Here is a 24,565-nt window from a genome sequence, read left to right as displayed (position 1 = left end):
CTTCAGACTTCCAGCCTAAGGCCGGACAATAACCACCTAAATTATAGCATGGCAAGGTGTGTAAGTATGTCCGTGTGGCGCTCATACTCAATACTGATTAAATTCAGAAGTTTAAAAATTTTGATTCACATTTTTTAAGATTTGCATATCATTAATATGTCCGTCAACCTAGTTTTTGTTCATAATTCCATAACTTTTCCTTTTTGGTATTGTATTTTCAATGTTGGAGGATTGTGTGTGTGTGAACATAATATATGTTTAACAAGCCACTAACTACCTCCCCAGATTGTTTCCCTGCTCATTGGCAGCCTCTTCAGCTTGATTATATAGCTCATTGTGTGAGGTTAGGCACCAGGCAAGGAAATCAGACTGTGGGATAATCAAGCTAGAAGCTGGTGCTAAACGGGTTAACAAGTTGGGGAGGCAGTTGCTTATTATGTGCTCTGACACACCTAGAGTGTCTAAAACCTCTTCTGCATATGAATCAAATTGCTAATTATTTGTGAATGCAGCAACAGATAGATGCAAAAGGTGTAGAATGAGCTATCAAGCAAAGTCCTGCAATGCCCACTTATGCGGCTTGGAGGACAAGGTTGATCTTAAATTAGTCAACTAATGTGTATCACAGCTTATATTCTGCCATATCTTAAATACCTGAAACACAAAACCAACTATATACACACACAGGTGCTTCTCACAAAATTAGAATATCATCAAAAAGTTAATTTATTTTAGTTCTTCAATACAAAAAGTGAAACTCATATTATATAGCGTCATTACAGAGTGATCTATTTCAAGTGTTTATTTCTGTTAATGTTGATGATTATGGCTTTCAGCCAATGAAAACCCAAAAGTCATTATCTCAGAAAATTAGAAAAAAAATAAAAGAAACATCTGCAAAGGCTTCCTAAGCACTTAAAAAGGTCCCTTAGTCTGTTTCAGTAGGCTCCACAATCATGGAGAAGACTGCTGACTTGACAGATGTCCAGATGGCAGTCATTGACACACTCCACAAGGAAAGTAAATTTTGCAATTACCGGTAATTTTTAAATCAAGGTCTCAGAGTCTGAAGGAAGAGTGGAGAGGCCACAATCCAAGCTGTTTGAGGTCTAGTGTGAAGTTTCCACAATCAGTGATTTTTTGGGGAGCCATGTCATCTGCTGGTGTAGGTCCACTGTGTCAAGACCAAAGTCAGTGCAGCCGTCTACCAGGAAATTTTAGAGCACTTCATGTTTCCCTCTGCCCACAAGATTTTCGGAGATGGAAATTATTCTCCAGCAGGACTTGGCTCCTGTCCACACTGCTAAAAGTACCAATACCTGGGTTAAAAACAACAGTATCCCTGTGCTTGATTGGCCAGCAAACTCGCCTGACCTTAACCCCCATAGAGAATCTATGGGGTATTGTCAAAAGGAAGATGAGAGACACCAGACCCAACAATGAAGACGAGCTGAAGGCTGCTATCAAAGCAACCTGGGCTTCCATAACACCTCAGCAGTGCCACAGGCTGATCGCCTCCATGCCACATTGATGCAAAGGGAGCCCCGACCAAGTATTGAGTGCATTTACTGAACATACATGTCAGTAGGCCAACATTTCGGATTTTAAAATCATTTTTCAAGCTGGTGTTATAAAGTATTCTAATTTACTGAGATAATGACTTTTGGATTTTCATTGGCTGCAAGCCATAATCATCAACATTAACAGAAATAAACACTTGAAATAGATCACTCTGTTTGTAATGACTATATGAGATACACTTTTTGTATTGAAGAACTGAAATAAATTAACTTTTCCATGATATTCTAATTGTGTGAGAAGCACTATTATATAATATATATGTATATACTGTGTTACTGATACTTTATTCCTCCTTCAGTGTTCCTGAAACTCCTTTCCTCAAGGTCCACCAACAAATTATGTTTTCCGAATTTACTTTGTGTGGCAACACTTGTGCAATACTAAATAAATCCAATAAATCCTGACAACGTGATTTGTTGTAGGGCCTTGAGGATTGGTGCTGTCCTACATGCTTGAACTTAAGAAACATACTTAACTTCATGTTAGTTTACATGGCAAACATTCACAACAAAAGGGGTATAAAGTGACATTATTAATATTAAAAATCTTTATTTTGGTTTGGTCAGAACAGGCAATGTAATATCGGAGTCACAGGATCATATGCATAAACAAGGTACAACAATCTGGTAACTGAATAACTGCACACTGGTGTCAAACATTCAGCCATCTAAAGAAGGAAAAATTGTATGTACAGTTTTGCAGACGGAGAAAATATGATGCATTTCAACAAAAACTACCAAAGAACTTTTTGTGATAAAACTATGTTACTGGGCATAATTTGGCTGTCATACCCACACAATACTATGAAAACATAGTAATGAAAAGACTAGATATCCCACTACACGGCAAAGGTTTAAGATATTCGCAGTTGTACAGACATCATTAATGTGAAGATTTTACAAAGTTATTTTTTCCAATGTATAATTATCTTACATAAAAATAACTGTCCACATAAATGTCAAATTTTAATTTGCAACTCTCAATGCAATCAACTTTTAAAATAACCAAGTTGGCAGAGGTATTGTATTAAACAAGAAAAACAAAACCCGGAAAGGCTAAATTATGACAAAATATACACTATTCTTGGACAGTATGAACTGTGAAATTAAATGACTTGGGATTTATAGAAAACAAAATAAACACTTTTTTTCTTTTACAAAACTGATCCCTGTACATTTGCTCCAGAGTCCAAGCCGTTCTGAATGTGGCGGGAGCTCACAGTTCTGTTGCCTTTCGCACTCCTGGGTTTCTCCTCCTGAGAGTCGTGATTGGAGTCTGTATCATTAGAGTGGTGAGTGAGAGAGTTCTCACTTCCAGTAGGTGAGTCTACACTTTCATACCCAGTACTAAGCTGGTTTAGGTAGCTTGACCCACCCCTACCAGTTCTCTCCTCTGAGTGGTTGGACAGCTTTCCCTCATTTACAGGTGACCCAGGGAAGTCTTCATCTGCACTACTACCCTCCCTATAAAGCGCTGCAGAGCTGTGGCTTCTCTGATGGGCAGAACCGCCGTTGCTTGGTCCATTGACCACACGACTGCAGTCTTTGCTTAGGGCCTCTCCATCTTCTTTGGTATCTGCTGGGGTCCTGTTAGCAGAAACTTGAGACTGTTGCTGAAGTGTAGAGAGTTGTTGACGGGATTCTTTAAGTTGCTGTTGAAGAACTAGGATAGTACTTTGCATGCCTTCCACCTCCTCATCCAACTGAATGATGAAATCGTTTAACTCTGTTGAATGAAATAACCAACACAAGACAAATTGAACATAAAAGTATCATGGAAACATCAAAGACCCTACCGATTCCTGGTTGTCATATTTTGCTGAAAGTATCATATTAAAAAATGCATTATATAACCAACCATTGGAGGAGTTCCCTCAACCCAAGAATTATTATAGTACCTAACTAGACTATTATATCGTATAGTTATGTGAAAACAGTTTTCGTTAGTATGTGTTTGTATTTAATTGGTTTCTTGTTTTTGCAAGATTAGGGAGGTTTTCCACCATTCCCTTGTGGACATATGCATATATAAAAGCCATCCTCTGCAGTGTGTCCACATCGGACATTACCTGTCTGAATCCTGCTCATATAGATACTATACACATGATCAGGTTTTTAAATACATCAGTTAGGGACTGCTCGGATATGGGTTACCTTGACGTTTGGTAGAGCGGCTTAGTATACATTTTTTTTGCATTATACCTATCAACCAAATACCCTTTTTATCATCTTTTTACTAGCACTTGCTGTTTGTTACTTCTTTTACAACAGAGGATTTTTAGATGTTAGTTTTACTGTGCTTTTCTGTGTTTCAGTCATGTGACCTAGCTAACTTGTCAAATTGCAGTGTTTCTACCCCCATTAGATTATAATTTGAAGATGCCTATAAAGAACATCTGTGGAAATTTCTCAGACATTAACTGTGCAATATTAAAAAAAAAAAAATCCAGAATACATGACCATTCTGATTGCCTGGAACGGAGTTCAGAAAGAATGACAAACACTGAACAGCACTAATATATAAAATACTATATAAAATAATTATGCCTTCCTGGTAGTCCTCCGCATTTAATTTAGCGCATGCACAGACAAGACTGAGAACATATTGCCATGCAGGGTGCTATAGAAGCTACTCAGAACATGACGGAGACATAAAGAATAAGTGGACTCTGCACTTCTCACACAATATCTTACCCTCAACTGTCACATTGGCCTTGTCAATCTTTTGCCGAGGCTAATAACTACCGGAAGAAAGTTATTACAGGCACACTAAGCATTGTAAAACAATGCACAGCCTTGCACAGGTAAACATACAAAATGGTTCCACTTACAGACACAAAAACAAGTACAAGCGTAAAGTGGTTAGCCACTTTGGGGATGGCCTAATCCAAAGAATAGGTCATCATTATCTCATGATTGTGGGTGCGACACCAGGCCTAGCTGCGTCAAAACTATAGTGGCTAGGTACTGCTGATTCTTCCCGTTTAAGAGGGAGGATCTGCAGTATCCAGCCACCGCCACTATAGAAAGGACCGGGCTGCTGTGTTACAGCAGCATCTGAGAACGTCCACACAGCACTGGTAACAGCTGATTGACAGGGGGTTGTTCGTGTCGCATCCACACTGATCAGATTTTGGTGGCCTATACTAAGCATAAGACGTTAAACTAATGAACAACCTCTTTAACAGATACTGGAATGATGTAAAAGTATATAAGATGAGAACTAAAACAATATTTGGTGGGAATGGACAAGCTAATTATCAAAGAATTATAAAAGGGACCAATTACCTTCAAAAATGTCACCAGACCATGCCTTAAAATACCCTCTAAAGAGAGTCATTTGAAACCTTCAGGCTGTGTGCACACATAGCAGATTTGGTGTGTGTTTGTCGCTTTTTTCAGTGCGGATTTGTGACAAACCCGGATGCCAGCAAAGTGAATGAGAAACCTGAAGTGTCATGTGAGGTTGAGTATTTTTGACTTGCAGATAATAATCTGCAGAGGGTCAATTATCTGCGCGTTTTTCTCATTGACTTCACTCAAATCTATCAAAAACGCACAAAAATAGCGGCAAAAACGTGCATTTTTCCTGCTAAGAGATGCAGAAATTTTTCTCAACGTGTGCACATACCCTTAATGTGTAGCCAGAGAAGAGCAGCTAGAAAGTGCATTTCTATGTGAAGGACATTTGGCGCATGTTTGTACATTAACTCCCTGATTACAATGTGCACTGTTTTATCGCCCCCTACTGACTCTGGCAGGGAATTAGCCAGTTGATTATAGCAAATCTGTAATCAGCTTTATTTTTGGTGTAGCCTGTTAGGCCCCATGTTTCTGAATCAGTGTTCCCCAACTACAATCACAAGTCACCAACAGATCATGTTTTCTGGATTTCCTTAGCATTGCCCAGCTGATAATTCCAAGATAACTGGCAAAATAAGCGTGAAACAAGAGGTTTCTATCAATGCTCGTTCAGCTTAAGGGAATTCTCATATATATGTTTTCATATCAACAATGGCTGTTGAGTTAAACAGAAAGAGAGAAAATGTTAGTTATGGACCCCATTTGTAACCAAACCCTTACCATCCTGACTGCTTTTAAGCTCCTCACTATACTTCTTCTGCAAAGCCAACTCTGCCTCAAGCTGAGCAATACGACCCTGGGACAGCTGTCTTCCCAGCTCTTGATTCTCCTGGATAAGCATTCGACACTTCGCCATTAGTTTTTTGCCTGTTTGGCTGAAAAGGCAAAAAGGGTTTTATTTCATGAAAAGAATATATTAACATTACAAAATGAGATTTTAAAATTAGTCAAGATTCGCCCTAAAATACGTTTCCCATCAACCTGTAAGAAATGTTGCTGCTTATGGTTACCCAAGTGCTTCACTAAAGTTCGGACTTCATGTTTACTGGCACATTAGAAAACCAAACAGGTCGCACCTGCACCTCCCAACTAAAAGAGCCAACTGGTCACACGTGTACAAGCATGTAAGTAATGAAGTAGAAATGTGCAGATAATGACACAACCTTCCTTGTGATGGAGAATAGAGAAGGCTAAGGAGAAATGCCACATCACACAAGCTTAATTACCACAAAGAGAAAATATTATCAACCTGCCTTGTTGTTTAGGCAACACTGACCTCCCGCCATCCAATCCAATCAGCAACATTGCTTGTTTAGTCTTTTTATTCAAGATCTACATTTTCTCTGTAAATACCTGGGTACATTTAAAAAGGGAATCCATGGCTCTTTCAAAGACAAATCTAGAAATCCCTTCACCTAGGCAGTCTGTCCTGAGCGTTCAGCATTTGAATGGATATGCAAATAAGGTTGAAGTGCTTTTTGGGTGTGGAAGCTCTTTACCAAGCCTGCCTCTCTGGCTCTATTCCCTGCCCTTCGTTGCCTTGTTCTTATTGACTGACAGCCTCTAGTCTACTGCTAGAGTGACGGAGGCTTGGGAAGAGCTCCCACTCGCCAAAGGCACTTCAGCCTTATTTGCTTATTAGTGATGACCAAGCATGCTCATATTCTAACCGAATGACTTCGGAGTCCCCGTGCATGCATGTCTCGTCGCTGTTCGACAGTTGCAACAAATGCAGGGATTGCCTATCAAACAGGTAATTCCTGCATGTGTTGCGGCTGTCGAACAGCTAAGAGACACGCAGACGTGGGGACTCGAACATATTATTAGAGCACGCCGAAGACAGTCTTAGCACATGAGGATGCTCCTTTTCCGAGCACGTCCACTCATCACTAGTGCTTATTCTTTTACATGCCGAATTCTCAATAACGGAGTCACACACTGGCCATGTAAAGGTCTTGCTGCATTTGGCTTTGAAAAAGTTACATCTGCATATATAATTTGAGGGGTGAAATCCTGCTGCCAAATTCCCCTCAAACCCTTCCCAACTGGACGATTCTTTTTTTTGTTGCACTTTACTCCTTTCTCCCCTATTTTTTTTGTCAACAAGGCCGTGTGAGGGCTTCTTTTTTAGCACAGCGAGTTGTAATTTTGAATGAAACCATCCATTCCACCATGTGATGTACTGGAAGGGGGGCAAAAAACTCCAAGTGCGGCAAAACAACAAAAAAAGCACCTTTTTTCATTTATAATAAAAATGACCTGACAGTATGATTCTACAGATCATTACGATAATGCAGATGCCAAACAAATAATATAAAAATTATATATAAGTTGTGAAAAATATTCAGAAATTTTTTTTTAAATTAAAAAAAAATATTTTTTTCACTTGTCTCACCATTTTGTGAGAGCCATAACGCTTTTAATTTTTGGGTTATGGATCTGTATGATGGCTTGCTTTTTCATGCCCTGGGTAGAGGGTTCTATTTGATTTGGGGTAGAGACGATGTTTTGATCGCCTCTTATTACATGGTTTTGTGTTGCTGGTGTAGCCAAAAAGCCGCAATTCTGGAGTTTTGATTTTTGTTTCTCATTATGCCATTTACAGATCAGATTACTTTCATTCAGGAGACTACATGGCAGCAGGTTTAATAGTCATCCAGTGATAATCCACTGCTAATAAAAGTTTGATTTTACCAACACTATAGTAAGCAGCCCAGGATGAGACCTCACTGATACCATGGTCTCTATTTCTACATTATACTGCCTAGAATTACACTACAAAAACCTGTTGATAGATTTTCCTTTAAGGGTTTAACTTTTTTTTTTAAAGAGTCTAAACATATGCAATAAAAACAAAACAAAACTACAGCCAGTACTTTCCCTTCCCCGGGTCCAGTGCAGGTGCTGTGTCCATGCTCTGGTCTGTTTCCATTGTGACTACAGTATAGGTAAGCACTGCAGCCAGTTACGAAGCTTCACTGACGTAGATGGCACAGGATGTGAACCTCAGTGACTGGCGACATTGCTAGTGTGCACAGTAGTCACAACTTCACTGCTGCAGCCAGAACACACAGGGGTCAGCTCATTTAATTTTTTTTTGCCAGAAATCTTTGAAAAGTAGGAAACTTTTTACACAACACAAAAGTTATGCAAAAGATTTGCGACTTTACATTTTTCATATCATCCTGGGCAGAGCCTGACAGCCAGATTCCAAAATGTCAGGCCATGTCTTACACCAGATATATTACTCTAATGTTAAGGAATCAGCAACAGGGGGGAAACAGTACCAGTGTTGAAAACATTTAAGTTTGAAAAACACTTTCAAAAGAACAAAGCCGGACAAGGATTGCCAAGCAACTGGCCAATAGAATGACTGCTTCATCATCATTTTGGGCTGCTTAAATGTCGCTGTCATAAAATAACAAAAGCAGTTAGTCCTCCGCTGCACCAGTCGGGTTTTTTGAATGCAGTGGTGACATGTTTTCTAGAAGAGAGCCAGCTTATCTCCAGGTGAACAAAAGGATCGACTTTTAGAAATTTAAAAGGCCAGACCCTTCTTTTCCCAACATCACCTGTAGAGGGCAGAGTTCAGAGACCTCCGTACACAGACTGTTGACCAACCTTGGTCTAATGTGTATGGGAGGGCCTTAAGAGTCTCTATTTGACCTCCATCAGTCTCAAACAGGTCAGAGGCATCCTGGGTGTGGGGGAGGGTGTCAATACACTGGAGGTTCATGTAAGGCAAAATACTCCACTTATTCATCTGATAGAAAAGTTCAGGCAGCAACTGGAAAAAAACCATCAGATTGTTTTTAAGTTCATCATTCATAAAAGATGTATAACCTGGGTAAGTGAAGTCTAAGATCAGTAAATGAGAGCAGGATTAGCTGTGCAAAGGGTTTACTCCACATGTAAACAAGAGTTCCCGTCTACTGACAGCAAACACCATGAAAATATGAAAGGGTACCTGTCACTTCCTTTTTCCGCAATAAGATGCGGCCACTGCCTTTCGGAGCTTATCTACAGCATTCTAGAATGCTGTAGATAAGCCCCCGATCTAACCTAAAAGAGAAGAAAAACAAGTTTTACTATACTCACCCGGGGGCAGTCCGGTCCGATGGGCGTCACAGGTCAGGCGCCTCCCATCTTCATACAATGTCCTCATCTTCCTTGCTTCATGTGGTGGCTCCTGCACAGGTGTACTGATCTGTCCATCACTCCCTGACGAAGCAACGGGTGAAACGCTCGTTGGAGTGTGAGGTAGCGGTGCCAGCATGCACAGCATGAATTCAGGTCAGTAGTTCACTGAAATCGCCACTCTGACGGTTAAGTTACATATAGAATGAAATTTGCACTGTGCACTTTATGTTTCTTTACTGATCATGAGGTGTTACTTTGATTTAGGCATAGCAGACTTAAAATGAATATTATACTCATATGCACTGCACTTTAAACTGAATATTACTATTGTTTATGTTCTGCTTCCCTATATCCTTGATACGTCATACCATTTGGGATTATAACCCTTATATTTCCTACTGTGTGTTGACCTGCTTCCTCTAGGTTTTATTATCTATTTTTATTGTTATGTCTTTTTAAATTTTCTTGTTTTTGTTGGTGTCTATATGTAATTGAATATATTTACAATTGCAATTACTCAAAGAGTTTTTCTTTTTAAGCAGTATTTTTTGGTCTTAAGGGGGCTTTACACATAGCAATATCGCTAGCAATATCGCTAAAGCATCACCGATTTGGTGACGCAGCAGCGATATCGCTAGCGATATCGCTATGTGTGATACTTACCTCCGACCGGCTCCCCCGCTGTTAGGTTAGATCAGGGCTTATCTAATCTACAGCATTCTAGAATGCTGTAGATAAGCCCCAAAAGGCAGTGGCTGCAGCTTATAGCTGAAAAAGGAGGTGACAGGTTCCCTTTAAGGAAATGAAAAACAAAGTATATTAGGAATGTGCAGAACTGTTCATTTATAGTTAGAAATGGCTGTGACAACCACTTTTGAATGTCCACAATGTGTAGAATAAGTAAAGGAAGCTAACCTGCCCTCCCCCACTCTGAGCACTGTGGCCACCAGCAATCTCGTCACGGGAGCACTGCAGCCCATCAGCAGCCACTCATCACCTACAACTTTTACTGTCAAGAGTAGTATCCTTTCTCTGTTTTTATCTTATTCAGCATTTTGGGACATTCAAAAGTGGTCACCTAAACATTTATTTCCACTATGGTAGAATCCAGGAAATTTTTTATAAATAAATTGCATCAAAAACACCCCAATGTTTCTTTCCCATACTCTTAAAAATCCGTAGAATATATCCACTTTAAATAAAATTATGCCAACTCCTTTGTGTTGTTTAGATTACATAAAATGCCTTAAATGCTTTTTCCATTTACTATTTTAGCATGTGATACAACATTTAGCGCTGTTCGCCCTCATCCATCCCTTTGTGCTTGGTCACTGATAACATTACGGTTTTATCTGCTGCAGATCTACCAGCTCTCTGAATGCTGAGCTCTGTATAACCCCACCTACGCCACTGATCGGGAGCTTTCTGGTGATACTGTGCATAGGCATAAAGCTGCCAATCAGTGCTGGGGGCGGGGTTATAGAGCCGAGGAATATGAAGAACTACATGACAGCAGGTTTTATAGTCCTCTAGTGAATCTCCTGATGAACCAGATTTTATCAAAACGACAGCCCCTAAATCCTGATGCTCTCAGATTAGGTGGCAAAAACCTGGTGACAGATCCCCTTTAAATACAAATTGATACATTTGAAATACAGAAAAACCACAGTAAAAACAAAAACAAAAAAAAAACAAAACACGGGTATGAGCTAGTGTCTGTAAAGTTAAAACACATCAAATTTGGAAAATGTGGTAACAACAAGTGTGAAGAATTAGGGTGGAATCTCGAGCTGAAGATTTTGTTGCTACATTTTCTGTGATTGACATTTATATTCATCCGAGTCGGCTAGCTAGGGGTGCGAGCACATGCTTTTTCATAAATTAAATCTTCAGCATGTGAATCCACCCTTGATGAACATCCTAAATATTCCTAAAACAATTCCTTAGATATTTTGGTAATATTTGTAAATGCTACCATTGCAAGAGTTAAGGCATGGAAGAAATCTACAAATGATCGAGCAAAGAAAAAATGAAAGGGGTAGTTCAGCCTAAGCAAATTACCCATCCAGATAGGTGTCAACTGTTAGATTGGTGTGTGCTACAACTGGGACCTTCACTGATTGCCAGGAACATCAGGTCGCACATAATCTATGCTGCTCTCATCATGGCAAGTCCCTGAGCGTAGTGATTGTTGCATGCTGCAGTTGCTAGTCCACTACTGCAGCCTGCGGAGGCAGTGGCGGAAAGGCAACACTGGATGAGCTAGTTTAAGTTCACACTGGGCTTTTTTTCTGCAGCAAAACTGCAGTTTTTGCTGTATTTCTGGTTTTTTTCTTCATTCAATTCAATGGGTGAAAAACGCTGGAAAAAATGCTGAAAGTGACATGCTCTATGTCCAAACAACTAAAGTACAAATACTGATGAAAAAGAAAACAATGTGTGTGCAAGATATTTCTGAAATCTCAGTCTTTGCTGGTACTGTGAAAAGCAGCTGAAAATTAGCATTAAAAAACACATAAAAAACGCCTAATGTGAACGTAGCCTAAAGATGTTTTTTGACAATGGCCATCCTTAAGGTTAAAAAAATATTTATTTGAAAATCCTCTCAGGGCCCCGTCACACATAGCGATCTCGCTAGCGAGATCGCTGCTGTGTCACAAGTTTTGTGACAACAGCAATCTCACCAGCGAGATCGCTGTGTGTGACAGCGATCAGCCCCCCTGCCGGTATCGCTGATCGCTGTAGGAAAGCCCAGGGCTTTTCTTTGGTCGCTGGTCTCCCGCTGGCCAGCACGCATCGCTGCGTCCCTTAGATACCCGATGTGTACGTTAGTTACCAGCGCGCTGATGCATGGAGCTGGTAACTAACGTACACATTGGGTATCTAAGGGACGCACGTCCCTTGGATACCTGATGCGTACACTAGTTACCAGCTCCCTGCATCAGCACGCTGGTAACTAACGAACACAGCGAGGCCGCGCGCTCGGCGTCGCTGTGCTGATCGCTGGTGAAGCTGTCTGTTTGACAGCTCACCAGTGATCACATAGCGACTCACCACCGATCCTGACACGTTGATATCGTTGTCGGGATCGCTGGTGAGTCGTTATGTGTGACGGGGCCCTTAGCCAGAGTAGCATTCCTTTAAACAACATTTAAATGATCAAGAAAATCTGGTCCCCTTGATTCTTTGGTACCTATTTAAGTTTGTTGGAAAATAAAAAAAAAAAAAAGGCCCTTTCTAACTATGGGACTAAGAACTTACAGGAAAGTAGTTAACTACTTGCCTGTTTTGCCTGCCCTGACAATTACTGGAGCTCAAAGCGGTTATAGAAAGCTTCCACTGAGTCACGTGGACAGAGCATCTGCTTCTCTACCGCTCTGCTCTGTTGATGGGGCACGACTGCCATTATGCTGACTGACAGCTGGCTTCCTGCTGCATAACTTGAAGAGCTGTTCTGTCTATTGTTTTGAGTCGGATAGTACAGGCAGGTTCTACCTGTCTGTTGGTTCTTACGCCCTTAGTAGTGATGAGAAAATGTTCTCGGATAAGGTGTTATCCGGATTACACTCATGTGCTAACCGAGTGTCTTTAGCGTGCTGGAAAAATATGTTCGAGTCCCTGCATGTCTCGCAGCTGTTTGACAGCTGCAACACATGCAGGGATTGCCTTAGAAATAAACCTACAATGCATCGAACAGCCGCGAGACATGCAGCAGCAGGGACTAACATTTTTTGAGCACACAGAAGACACTCTTAGCACACAAGCATATTCACTCATAACTAGCCCTTAGTGTAAACCAAAAAAAGTAGTCCTGGATAACACCTTTAAAGGGGATTGTCCACTACTTTGGTATTGATGACCTATACTTAATCACACACAGTGAGATCGCCGATTGTGAAGCAACAGCGATTGATATCGCGGTGTGTGGCACGCATCAGCGACCTGCTCTCTTTGGCTTTATTCTTTTAAAGGTGGAGTCACACTACCGGACAATATGGCCAAGTGCTATGCGATAAAACATCATATCACACACATATGCAATTATTTTCTCATGTCAACACTTCATGAGTTAACTGCAGCATGCTGCAACTTGCAGTGAAACTCCACTCATTCGCACCCATACAAGTCTATGGGTGTAAGTGAAACATTCGGACTGCACTCAGATGTCATCACAGTGCAGTCCGGTATACGGCGAGTCAGGTAAAGGAGAAGATGGAGAAATTACTTTCTCCATTGCTCCATCTGAGCAAATTTGTTTGGGTTCCCTCATATATTCGGCAAGCTATAGCGCTTACCGAATAAACTGCAGAGGGAACCCAGCTTCCTGGATCGCATTAGCTGATCAGCTGGCACAATCCAGGGCTCTATGAGAGGACAACTGCTGCTGAAAAGGTTTGTAGTGACACAAACTTCACGTCTTCTGTACTGTGTTCTGATCTCACTGCAGAGCCGTGTGTGATTAGGAGAGCAAAGTGTCACTCCTTTATGTCTCGCACTGGCAACTTACCCTTTCATGTAAAATAAGATCTGGAGGCAGAATGTTATGCAGATCAGTATGCGGCCCATAGATCTTAACAGCTCGCTTGTATATAAGAAAAATGTGGATTTCTCTGGAATAGGACCACAGATATAAAGGTATCATGTCACTCAACTTCCTATACCCTGCATGCCCTATAGATGGCTTAGGAAGGTTGGTCCTACTGACAGATGCCCATTAAGTCTCCAAGGCATACCATATATGCCTATTAATTGAGTTACCCAAACTTATAATTTTTTGGATATGCAATTAATTTGATAAAATTTTAAAAGGTTGTAAAATCCCATAAAAGTTGTGCCAATTGTATATTAGCTATTTTAGCTCATTACTTACAGAGAATAATGCATGTTTTACCAAATATATGCAAGCTTATTGGCAGAGTATCACAATATTAAGTGCCGATCCACAGGCAGTATTTATCAGACAATGGCTGCAGGATTATTTGCAGCCATACCTGTTTAACGCTGCGGCATTTCAGAGAAAAACAGTTTAAAAGTTGCCGCTGCTCTGGAGTGACAGGTCTCTCTGAACACAAGCAGGGAGAAACCTTTCACTCAACGGGAAAAGGCATGTTTAATAGAAAGTTTTAAACAGTGTTGAGAAAAAAAAAAAAAAAAAGTGCTTCTGACAAGGTGTTATCAAAAATAACACATTCGGTATCAATGCCTTCGTTATAAACCAATGAAGAGAAGTTCATATTTGAACAGCATAAAATAAATATATTTTCAAGACAAATGGCAGATTCCTAGGGTCAAAAGGAAAAAAAGTGAGAAAATATGTACTCCCCCTTTAAATATGCCATTTTACAAAAGCAGTAAAGCATAAACATACATATTCGCCATTTTTGTAACTGTATATACCAACAAAGCAGAATGGGATCTATTCTGCATAACAATGACAGAATTTATAATTTGTTCCTATTAAAAAGTGGTTGTGCCCGTTCAGAAAATCCCTGGTATGTAAGGTCACAGCGTCTTTTAGAAGAGTTTTGCGAGAGGAAGATGCTTCAGGAGACACCGGCATCTTTTGTCCTGAAGTGCCTCTTTAAGGCTAAGTGCACACGTTGCAGAAAATTTCTGCTCAAAAACCTGAATCCCTTCCCAGAAACCACACCTATTTTTCCGCAAAATTAATGAGCATGCTGCGTTTTTACCGCGATGTGTTTTTTTCGCAGTAAAAAAAAGGCATCAATGTGCACAAAAAGTGCAAAATGCATAGAAATGACTGGGAAGCTTATTTTTAGCGGTTTTATAGTGAAAACCGCAGTAAAAACCGCTAAAAAAACGCTGTGTGTGAACACAGCCTGATAAGGTCTTTATTGTTTTCACCAGTGGCTTTTTTTTACATTTTGATATAAACTATTGAGTGGCTTCCAAGCCGCCTGAAAAAATGTCAGGTCACTTAACAGATTGACGGTTTTCGAAGCATAGATCAGTTAAAATAAGCTCAAACAGTATGAACATATAAAGAGCGTCATTTTGACAATACCGTGCATATGTTCATTCTATTTATTTTTTAAACACTTTCCAGAGGCTTTCTGTATTGACACCCAACTGAAATATGTCGTGCGCACCTACCCTAAAATTGGTTGTAATAAAAGAAGAACAACCTGTGCTTTCTTCACATTCCTAGGGAGCATTGCAGTGTCTCTGCCACTGTCCCGGTCTCCATTATTTGGCTGCAGCCAATCACTGAACTCAGCAGTGATGAGCAGCTCACGCAGTCTACATGCGCAGACCTGTAGAGCTCAGTGATTAGCTGCAGCTATGTTGACGTGACGTCACTAATGCAGGAAAATAGACGGGGGAACAGCCATAGAGGAAAGGAGAACAATGAAAACACAGATTGTTTCTTACAACCAACTGTACACGTTAGGCCATGTTCACACTATCAGTATTCCTCAGTATTTATAAGCCAAACCCAGGAGTGGGAGAAAAACACAGAAGCGGTGACCTGTTTCTATTATACTTTTCCTCCGATTGTTCCATTCCTGGTTTTTGGCTTATAAATTCTGAGGTAAAAACTCACCAAATACTGATAGTGTGACCATAACTTTAGGAAATGTTTTCTGGTAAGGGACAACTCCTTGAAATGTCCCTGCCAACATAAAAAAGTTAATCAATAAGTCATATCCACCCCAAACTAAGGTAGTTGAGAAATACAATTCAATTTGCAAGTCCTCACACAGACAGGACAGCACCGGACCACAGCTGCTGCTTTCTGTGCAGAAAAACATTTGCATGCTTAAAAACAGACGGGGAAATATTTTACATCACAGAAAGAATCAGCTGTGATTCCTCCCCCACTGTAATGTCTGTATACTCTTTTGCTTCCTCCCCTGCCCAGGAGATGTGGTGTGATCAGACACAGCCATTACACAGCAGGGGCACATTTATTATCTCAGCGCAGGAACTTTTTTTTTTTTTTTAGCATTTCCAATTATGGAACCTTCTGAGATCTAATAATTAAAAACTTTGTTTAAAGGGGTTTTCCGGGCCAAATCGATAAGTCTGCAGTCACTGTGAGCTGCAAAGATTCGCCGGTTTCAGACCCGGGACTGGAGGGTGTGTATGAGTTATGCATACACCCGATTAGTTGTCAAATAATCTTCATAGTAGAATAAAATAGTATGTACTGGGCAAATGTGGCTGTGGTCGTAATGTGCGCAGAGTCTATGCACAAAGGGACACTGTGCTTCAGATCATGGCTGGCACAAAAAAAACACCTTCATATTAAAGCCCTGAATGTAATTAGGTTGCGCTGGTGAAACATTTAAAATATCAGCACACAGAGCAATTGATAATTCATTTTTTTCTTAAATCCAAATGCTGAACAAAAAAAGTTTGTTGTCCTCTTGATTAAAGTGTATATCCAGGACAGTACAAAAAAAAAACAAATGTACTAACAAGCGGGTAGTTGCAACTTGCCTGCCTGTTGTGCCCGATGCCATTCTTCCGAGGCACGCTCCTGCCAAGGATTCACAACCCTCTGCTGACATTACATCAATAGAGTGGAGGCTTTTTTCCTGTCCGCTCTGTCAACAGGGAGGGACTTCAAGGTCATTCAGACTGACAGCTGGATCCCCACTGCCTAACTGGGGGAGTTCGCAAACAAAATGATCTTGGACGTCCCATTGCATCAGCAGAGGGAGCTGAATACCCGCGGCAGGAAAAGTTGGTGGCGGCTCCATGCTGGTGAAGAACGGCGCACCGTACAACAGGCAGGTAAGTTGCAATTACCTGCCTATTTGTGCTTCGATACATTTTTTGTAAACCCCCTTTAATCATCACCACATAAAAAGGTTAAACAGAATACATTTCTTTTTAGTATTTTATGTGGAAACTTTCTCTGGGAAGCTGCAGATACAATTTGCATAACCAATATCCATGCATGCTTTCTCTGACTGGCCAGTGAAAATACATACGGTGTATAAACATGGAAGTGTGATCAGTAGCAGCTATCAAGAATCTACATCTATATACGTGCAAAGCAAAAATGGTGGCTTAGTGCACATCTGATTTATGTACATGCAAGCCCCGATTCATCAGGACTGGCGATTTTCATGCTGGTCTTGATGAGATGGCTTGGTGGAGTAATACACTCTTGATTTATTAAAAGGTGAATGTCTCTTAATGAATCGGGAGCCTCTGACCAGTGGCGTACACCTCCACGCGCCTCAACACAAATCTTACTCCAGTTACAGACAAACCAGAAGAGCAGTGGTGTCACAACCCCATCACATCCCACCTCAGGCCGTTTTGAGACTTTTCAAAGCTTTTCAAGCCAGTTTTTTGGCATATCAGGGCCTTAGAGTATTTGTGGGAAAGATCATGGCATATACATTAATACCATAGATAGAGGCTAAAAGAGCGTCCTTTTTGTTCGTCTAGTGAAAAGAACAAAAATATGAAATTGCATACTAAACTATGCCAAGTCATACAATGGTAATTACAGGGTTAAAAAACCAAACCATTGTTTTTTAATCTTGTCCCGCTAGCTATTTCAGTGCGCCAGACTAAAGATTAGGCTGAGTTCACACGTGGCGTTTTTTTCGCGTTTCCGCGGCAGTTTTAACCGCGCGATTTTGCCGCGAAAACGTGAAAAATAAGCATCCCATGCATTCCTATGGGATTCCGCAATGCTGTGCTAATGCTGCGGTTTTTACCGCGGCGGAATCGCTTTGCGGTAAAAAACGCAGCATGCTCATTATTTTGCGGAATCGCGGCGATCCCGCACCCATAGGAATGCATTGTTCCGCTTCCTTCCCGCATGTGGCTGTGCACACCATGCGGAAAGTAAGCAGAACATTTGCGGATGATACCCACGGTCCGGAGGAGAGGAGACTGTCCTCTGGGCTTTGGGTACCATATCCCTGCAAAAAATAGAATAAAAAATATTGTTATTCTCACCCTCCGGCGTCCCGCGCAGCATTCCCGCTTCTCTTCACGCTCCCGGTCCCAGTAAGCCTTTGCGAAAATGCCCGCGATGGCGTCCGATCTCGCGGGATCGCGAAGTCTCGCGGTCATTCGCGAGACGTCGCGATCCCGCGAGAACTGACGTCATCGCGGGCATTTTCGCAAAGGATTACTGGGAACGCCAGCGCGGGACGTCGGAAGGTAAGAATAACAGTATTTTTTTTTATTTTTTTTACATGCTATCTTTTACTACTGATGCCGCATAGGCGGCCTCAGTAGTAAAAAAGTTGGTCACACTTGTCAAACACTACGTTTGACGAGTGTGACCAACCTGTCAATCAGTTCTCCAAGCGATGCTACAGATCGCTTGGAGAACGCTAGCATTTTGCAAGCTAAATACGCTTGCAAAATGCTAGTTTTTCCGCGGGAAAATCGCGGGAATTTAAAATGCGATTTTCCCGCGGACTGGAATTCCGGAATTCTCGCAGTAATTTCCGCGAGAGTTCCGGTACGTGTGCACTTAGCCTTAGAGTATAATGCTTTTGGTACTCGGCAGAAATGTTAGACATCAAAAATAATGTGAAAAAATCCTGACAAACAGAACACATAGCAACATAAAACAGGGTAAAGAACCTAATACTCACATTCACCTCTTTCGTATGTAACGATGAAGTAGCAGCTATGTACACAGGACAATCTAGACAGTTTTAATACAAACATTTTGCCATTATTCATACTTGCAACATTTAGCACATTAAAGACTTACTGGATTCAGCAGCACAATTTTTTGCCTTTAGTTAATGTATACAAGATAACATGAACCACCATAGACAACTTAATTTGTGATTGCTTTTAAAGGGAATCTGTCACCCTTTTTTTTTTTTTGATTATCAGCTGCCGGCATTGACATCAGGGGCTTATCTACAGCATTCTATAATGCTGTAGATAAGCCCCCGATGCAACCTGAAAGATAAGAAAAACATGTTAGATTATTATACTCACCAGAGGGGGCGGTCCGATCCGAAGGGTGTCGCGGTCTGGTCCGACGCCTCCCATCTTCATACGATGCCGTCCTCTTCTTCCCGTCCTGTAATGGCTCCGGCGCACTGCTCTGTTGAGGGCAGAGCAGAGTCCTGCAGTGAGCAGGCGTCGGGAGAGGTCTGGCGCCTGCGCACTGCAGTATTCTGCTCTGCCCACAACAGGGCAGAGAAGTGCGCCTGCGCAGGAGCCACTACAGGAAGGGAAGAAGAGGACGTCATTGCTAGAAGATGGGAGGCGCCGGACAGGACCGCGACACCCATCAGACCGGACCGCCCCCTCCGGTGAGTATAATCTAACGTGTTTTTCTCATCTTTCAGGTTACATCGGGGGCTTATCTACAGCATTACAGAATGCTGTAGATAATCCCCTGATGTCAATGCCGGCAGCTAATAGTAAAAAAAAAAAAAAGGGTCACAGATTCCCTTTAAGCTTCTCTTCACATGTCTGTTTACATTCTCCGATTGTCTGTATCCTGTGCAAATTATTCCCCTTTAAAATGTAACCAGTGGTGTCCCATTGATTTATATTGGGTCTGTCAGGTCACCATTTGTTGCTTTTTAGAACATAAGAAAAAAAATAAATGGAAGCCAGATATACCGCCTATAAATCAATGGTGCCCCTCTGCTTCCAGATCAAGCTAGATCCGTTTTGTTTCATTAAAGCAAACAGAAAAGATAACCGAACATGTGAATAAAGTCCAACAAGTAACAAAAGCCTTTAGAAGGGTAAATGATATACGAGGATTTTACTTTGCATGAATGAGTAAATAAAACTGAAATATATGTTCAGTTAGCAAAAGAAATACAAAATTTGATTTAATTTCTTGTACTAAACAGACCTAATAAGTAGTGATGAGCTAATGTACTCAGATGAGTTGTTATCAGAAAATGCTCGGGCGCTAACCGAGTGACTTCGCCTGCATGTCCCGTGGCTGATAGAGAGTCGCAACACACACAGAGACTACCTAGGTCAGGCAATCCCTGCATGGGTTGCGGATGTCAAAAAGGGACAGGCAGCTACAGGAACGTGAACATATTTATCGAGCACGCGGAAGACACTCTGTTAGCACACAAGCGTGCTCGGTTAACACCTTATATGAGCACGCTTGCGCATCAATACTAATGAGAAAACACATGCGCATCTACCACTGATCACGTTTCCAGAAAGATTTGGCAAAAATCCTTTTAATCTCATTTAAGCCTCATTCAGATGTCAAATATTCATGTTTTTCAGACCTGTGATATCCCTCTCCGTGATTTTTGCCGGACCGTAAGGTCCATGGAGGCATGCCCAATTTTGATACGAGGGTCGGATAAAAATGGGCAATGCAAGTCAATGGGTTAGTGAAATAAATAAATAAGACTGCGCTCGGATTACATCCGGGAGCGGTCTTATTTTCACGGACTGTCAAAATGCAGGTCAACAGGTGAAATCCCCCCCCCCCTTTTTTTTAAATTCTCCAAAAAAAAAAAAAAAATGATGAAACTCTGACCACACTGATTAAAGTCTGATCAAAATAAATCAGTCCATTTTTCGCTTACGTGGAAAAAAAAAAAAAAATCGGACATGTGAGTAAGCCCCAACTATGATTATATCCACACTGAGTACAACTTAATTTCATGATATTCAGGGCCCTTTTTTAAAGCTAGACAGCTCTAAATCCCATGTCCCTTTCATACAGCTGTCTGCCTACTTTAAAAGATTGGAACATATTTTCTTTTTAAGCTCTGAACACCAACTAAGCTCAGAAAGTTATATTGAGAACACAGGCAAATCAAAAAACTAAATACAATTGTTTTAGCGCACCAAACAAAGACTAGCTGGCAGTGCACCGCTTACAAGAGACATTAGCAGCCGCTATTCAGTGCTTCATATTAGATCTTAAACATTTAAAGGGAACCTGTCACCCCACCAGGCATTTTTAACTAAAAGAGCGACCTTGTGCAGCACTAATGCTGCATTCTGTCAAGTTGGCTCTTCTATTTGGCGTCCTTTCCACCCCTGAAAGAATCGTTTTTATAATTTGTCCGTCATACCTGTAGTTTGTCCGAGGGGCAGGTCTTTCCCCCCGGACACAGACACCTCACATCCATCAGTCATTTCCTCCTTGCTTGTGGGCACTGCCTCCTCAGCGTTCGTTTATTTTCCTGGCGCCTGCGCTGTAATCTTTTTCTTGGGCATGCGCAGTTAGCTCTGCCCGTCCACTGACATCACATGATGTCTTCATTATCGCGCCAGCGTGGACGCGCGGCCCGAGATCCCGCCCCGCAATCTCTTCTGATTTATTCATACTTCGGGGGTGGGAATCTTGGGCATGCGCAGTAGTTCTCTGTGGCTCTCCCTCAAATCCCACAGCAATTAGTGATGAGCTGACGATTCCTATGACACTGCACAGTAGGAAAGAGGCGGTGGGATTTGAGGGAGAGCCGCAGAGACCTACTGCGCATGCCCAAGATTCCCAGCCCCGCAGTGTGAATAAATAAGAGACTGCGGGGCCCAAAATTAAAATAAAATAGTGGATACTCACCTCCTGCACTGGTACCACTCATCCCGAAGTAACGTGACTTGTTTTGCCATGTGCACGCTGCAGCAAATGAGGGGCTGCAGCTCAACAATATTCCATCGGCATGGACGTCAGCTTCGACTAAATAAGGCCAGGTTCACATAGCATTAATGCAGTCCATTCAACGCATAGCGCTGACAGACTGCGTTAACGCTACTCTCTCTTATGCGATCGCGCAAAGACTGCGTCCAAGGGTCCATCACAGAATGACGGCACATCGCTAACGCATTCCTCTTAGGACATGTGTTAGTGATGCGCCGCGTTATGGCAGTCTATGGCAGCGTTAACGGATGCTTTACATCGCATTAATGCCACGGTGTAATGTAGTCAGTTAGACGAACTACCATAACGCAATCTGAACTCTGCCTAATAAAGGCTGCAGCTGACAAGCGGGTGCTTACTGGACGCAGCTTGCACATGATGCGACAAGATACATCACACTCCAGAAACATTGGTATGGACATCTCCGGAACAGCGCAGGTGGTGAGCATCCATTGTATTTTAATTGTCCTGAAATTTTAAAAATTTCCAGTAGTTGACAACACCTTTAAGGAGCAGGTTTACTACTTTGTTTGCTACCTATTAGTGCTTATGTGGTTTCAAGGCTCTTTTAATGGGGCATTTTAAAGAAGTGTTGACCATTTTTTTTTGCATATCAGTAGTACTATTTAATAAAGAGGAAATTTGTAGAATATGCAGTAGTTGTACAATAGATTTTTGGATATTACCAAAGCATAATGAAAGGCCATTTAGTTAAAGGTGTACTCTTTAGTTAGACAGGATGAAAATAAGCAACTTGGCAATTGATTTGCCTTTTCTATTTGCTTACATTCTCGTTCTGGGACAGCTTTTATCTTACAGAGTGTACAGCTTGGTTCCAAAAGCTCAGCCACCAGTGCATGGTTGACCATTCACAATAGTTACATTCCAAGAGAGGAGAGAGCTCATAAAATATCAGCCACATCTCTCTAAACTATTAGGGTATGTTTCCATGTGGCGTATTGGCAGCGCTTTGGAAGCAGCTCTGCCCCCTTTTGTACGCGCGGTAATTCTGCATGTGTTCATTGAACCATGCAGAATCATCGCATAACTATACATAGAACAGTGTCATTTATGTAGTGGAGACTGAGCGTCTCCACAAGATAAATAGACATGCTGCGGTCTATAAAGACGCGCCGCATGTGCGTATACGCAGGGATGCCGGAGGCGGCCCTAAACACATAGTGGAGAATAGATTTCATAAAATCCGCTACACTATGCTTTAACATCTGGACGCTGCGGATTGGACTCTGTAGCCAATCTGCAATGTTTACTGACCGTGGAAACATACCCTGAATTTCTATCCAGCAGTTAGCTGCTCAGAATCAAACCAAAAAGCTCTCATCAGTCCTGTAGAATCACAATCCAGTCCCTCAAGAACACGTCTCCTAATCACACCTGTCTGAGCTGTGCGCTTGTTCAAAAGTACTGTTATCCCTACATGTACCGTAAATATAGTGTAAAATCCGGAACGTCAGTACAATTATAGAGGTGAACACAACATCTGCTAATGCTACAGCTCTGCTACTAATGAGAAATGAAGATGGCTTTAAGGTGCAATGATACACTGCGCTGCTGTAGGTATAATTCAAGGAAATTTATTGGTGCCTACGCGTTTCCTGAGCTGTCCCAGCTCACTTCATCAGGGCATGTTGCCCTGATGAAGTGAGCTGGGACAGCTCAGGAAACGCGTAGGCACCAATAAATTTCCTTGAATTATACCTACAGCAGCGCAGTGTATCATTGCACCTTAAAGCCATCTTCACTTACAAGTCCTTGGACCCAGTGCAGACTGCAGCAGCTGTTTCATGCGTTTGTAGGTGTTGTGACCGAAGTTTCACAACCCTATCAGGTGAGTCTCTCCTTGCCTCACCATTACAATTGTGTTTTAAAGGTTTCACACAGTGGATGCGCGCTGTTTTGTTTCTTTTACTAATGAGAAATGTCAGTCAAGGAGCAGCGTCCACACCCCATAAAAGCCAGGAAATAAGGAGACTATCGAATTGTGAGCGGCTCTAGAGACAACCAGAGAATACATCTTTAAGGCCTGTTTCACACTTCCGTTTTTGTGTCCGCCAAACGGATCCGTTTCCGTTTTTTTGACGGAAACTGATGCAGACGGATCCGCGGTAACCGTAATGGAAGTCTATGGGACAAAAAAAAACGGATCCTGCAAAAAATGGCGGATCCGTTTTTTTACGGAAAACAACGGATTTTGACGGATTTGAAAAAACGGAAGTGTGAAACAGGCCTTAAGGATTTTAGCAGAAACATTTTCCAATGTACTATTATCAATTCCCATTTGTCTGATGGACACAAAAGTGCAATCCGGCAAATGTGTGGCCAGAAAAAAAAAAAAAAAAAGAAAAAAAAAGCAGAACAGACATTTAGAAAATGGAATTAAAAAACACAAACAAAAACTATTGAAAGACAGGGCATAGACTAAGAAAACTGAAAGACAGGGCATAGACTAAGAAAACTGAAACGTTGATGCGTTCAGGATTCACAGATTAACATTTACTTGGTGAAAATGGAATACCCATTTAAGGAGAATAACTGTGCAAACCAATGTTGCAGCTTTTAAAGCCAAACATACAGTGCTGTAATACTAGAGACTTCGTCTGATTCATTTTGCCCCTAGTTTGGGCAGCAGAAATTGGCTATCAAGTTCACTTTAAAAGAAAACAAACAGTGAGACAATTCAGTGCACAAAACCACTAAATTATTTTTTTTCTATGAGTAAACCTTCTATGGCTGAGCAAAATCGAAGTTAACGACCAGATTCCTGCTGAGTTCAAGATGAATAAAGGGGTTTTTACACATGGCGATATCGCTAGCAATATCGCTATAGCGTCACCGATTTTGTGACGTTATAGCGATATCGCTA

The 24,565-nt window shown here is 41.5% G+C and overlaps 1 protein-coding gene across 1 annotated transcript in view; it reads right to left on the bottom strand.

The window, feature by feature from the left end:
- Positions 1 to 2,100: 2,100 nt before the first annotated feature.
- The window catches only part of WTAP (WT1 associated protein), a 73,905-nt gene continuing 51,440 nt past the window's right edge, over positions 2,101 to 24,565 (bottom strand). Inside the window, exons 7-8 of the mRNA XM_073557715.1 lie at positions 5,664 to 5,818; positions 2,101 to 3,306 (exon numbers count right to left, since the gene is read on the bottom strand). Of these exons, the coding sequence (XP_073413816.1) occupies positions 2,735 to 3,306; positions 5,664 to 5,818 (727 nt within the window). The 3' untranslated portion in view covers positions 2,101 to 2,734. The remainder of the gene's footprint in view (positions 3,307 to 5,663; positions 5,819 to 24,565) is intronic.

This window comes from Dendrobates tinctorius, unplaced genomic scaffold (assembly GCF_039654945.1).
Source record: "Dendrobates tinctorius isolate UK_male_01 unplaced genomic scaffold, ASM3965494v1 ptg000250l, whole genome shotgun sequence".
In the NCBI taxonomy this organism is placed as follows: Eukaryota; Metazoa; Chordata; class Amphibia; order Anura; family Dendrobatidae; genus Dendrobates; species Dendrobates tinctorius.
Note: the sequence above shows the minus strand (reverse complement) of the source record. Positions and strands in the feature narration are given on the sequence as shown.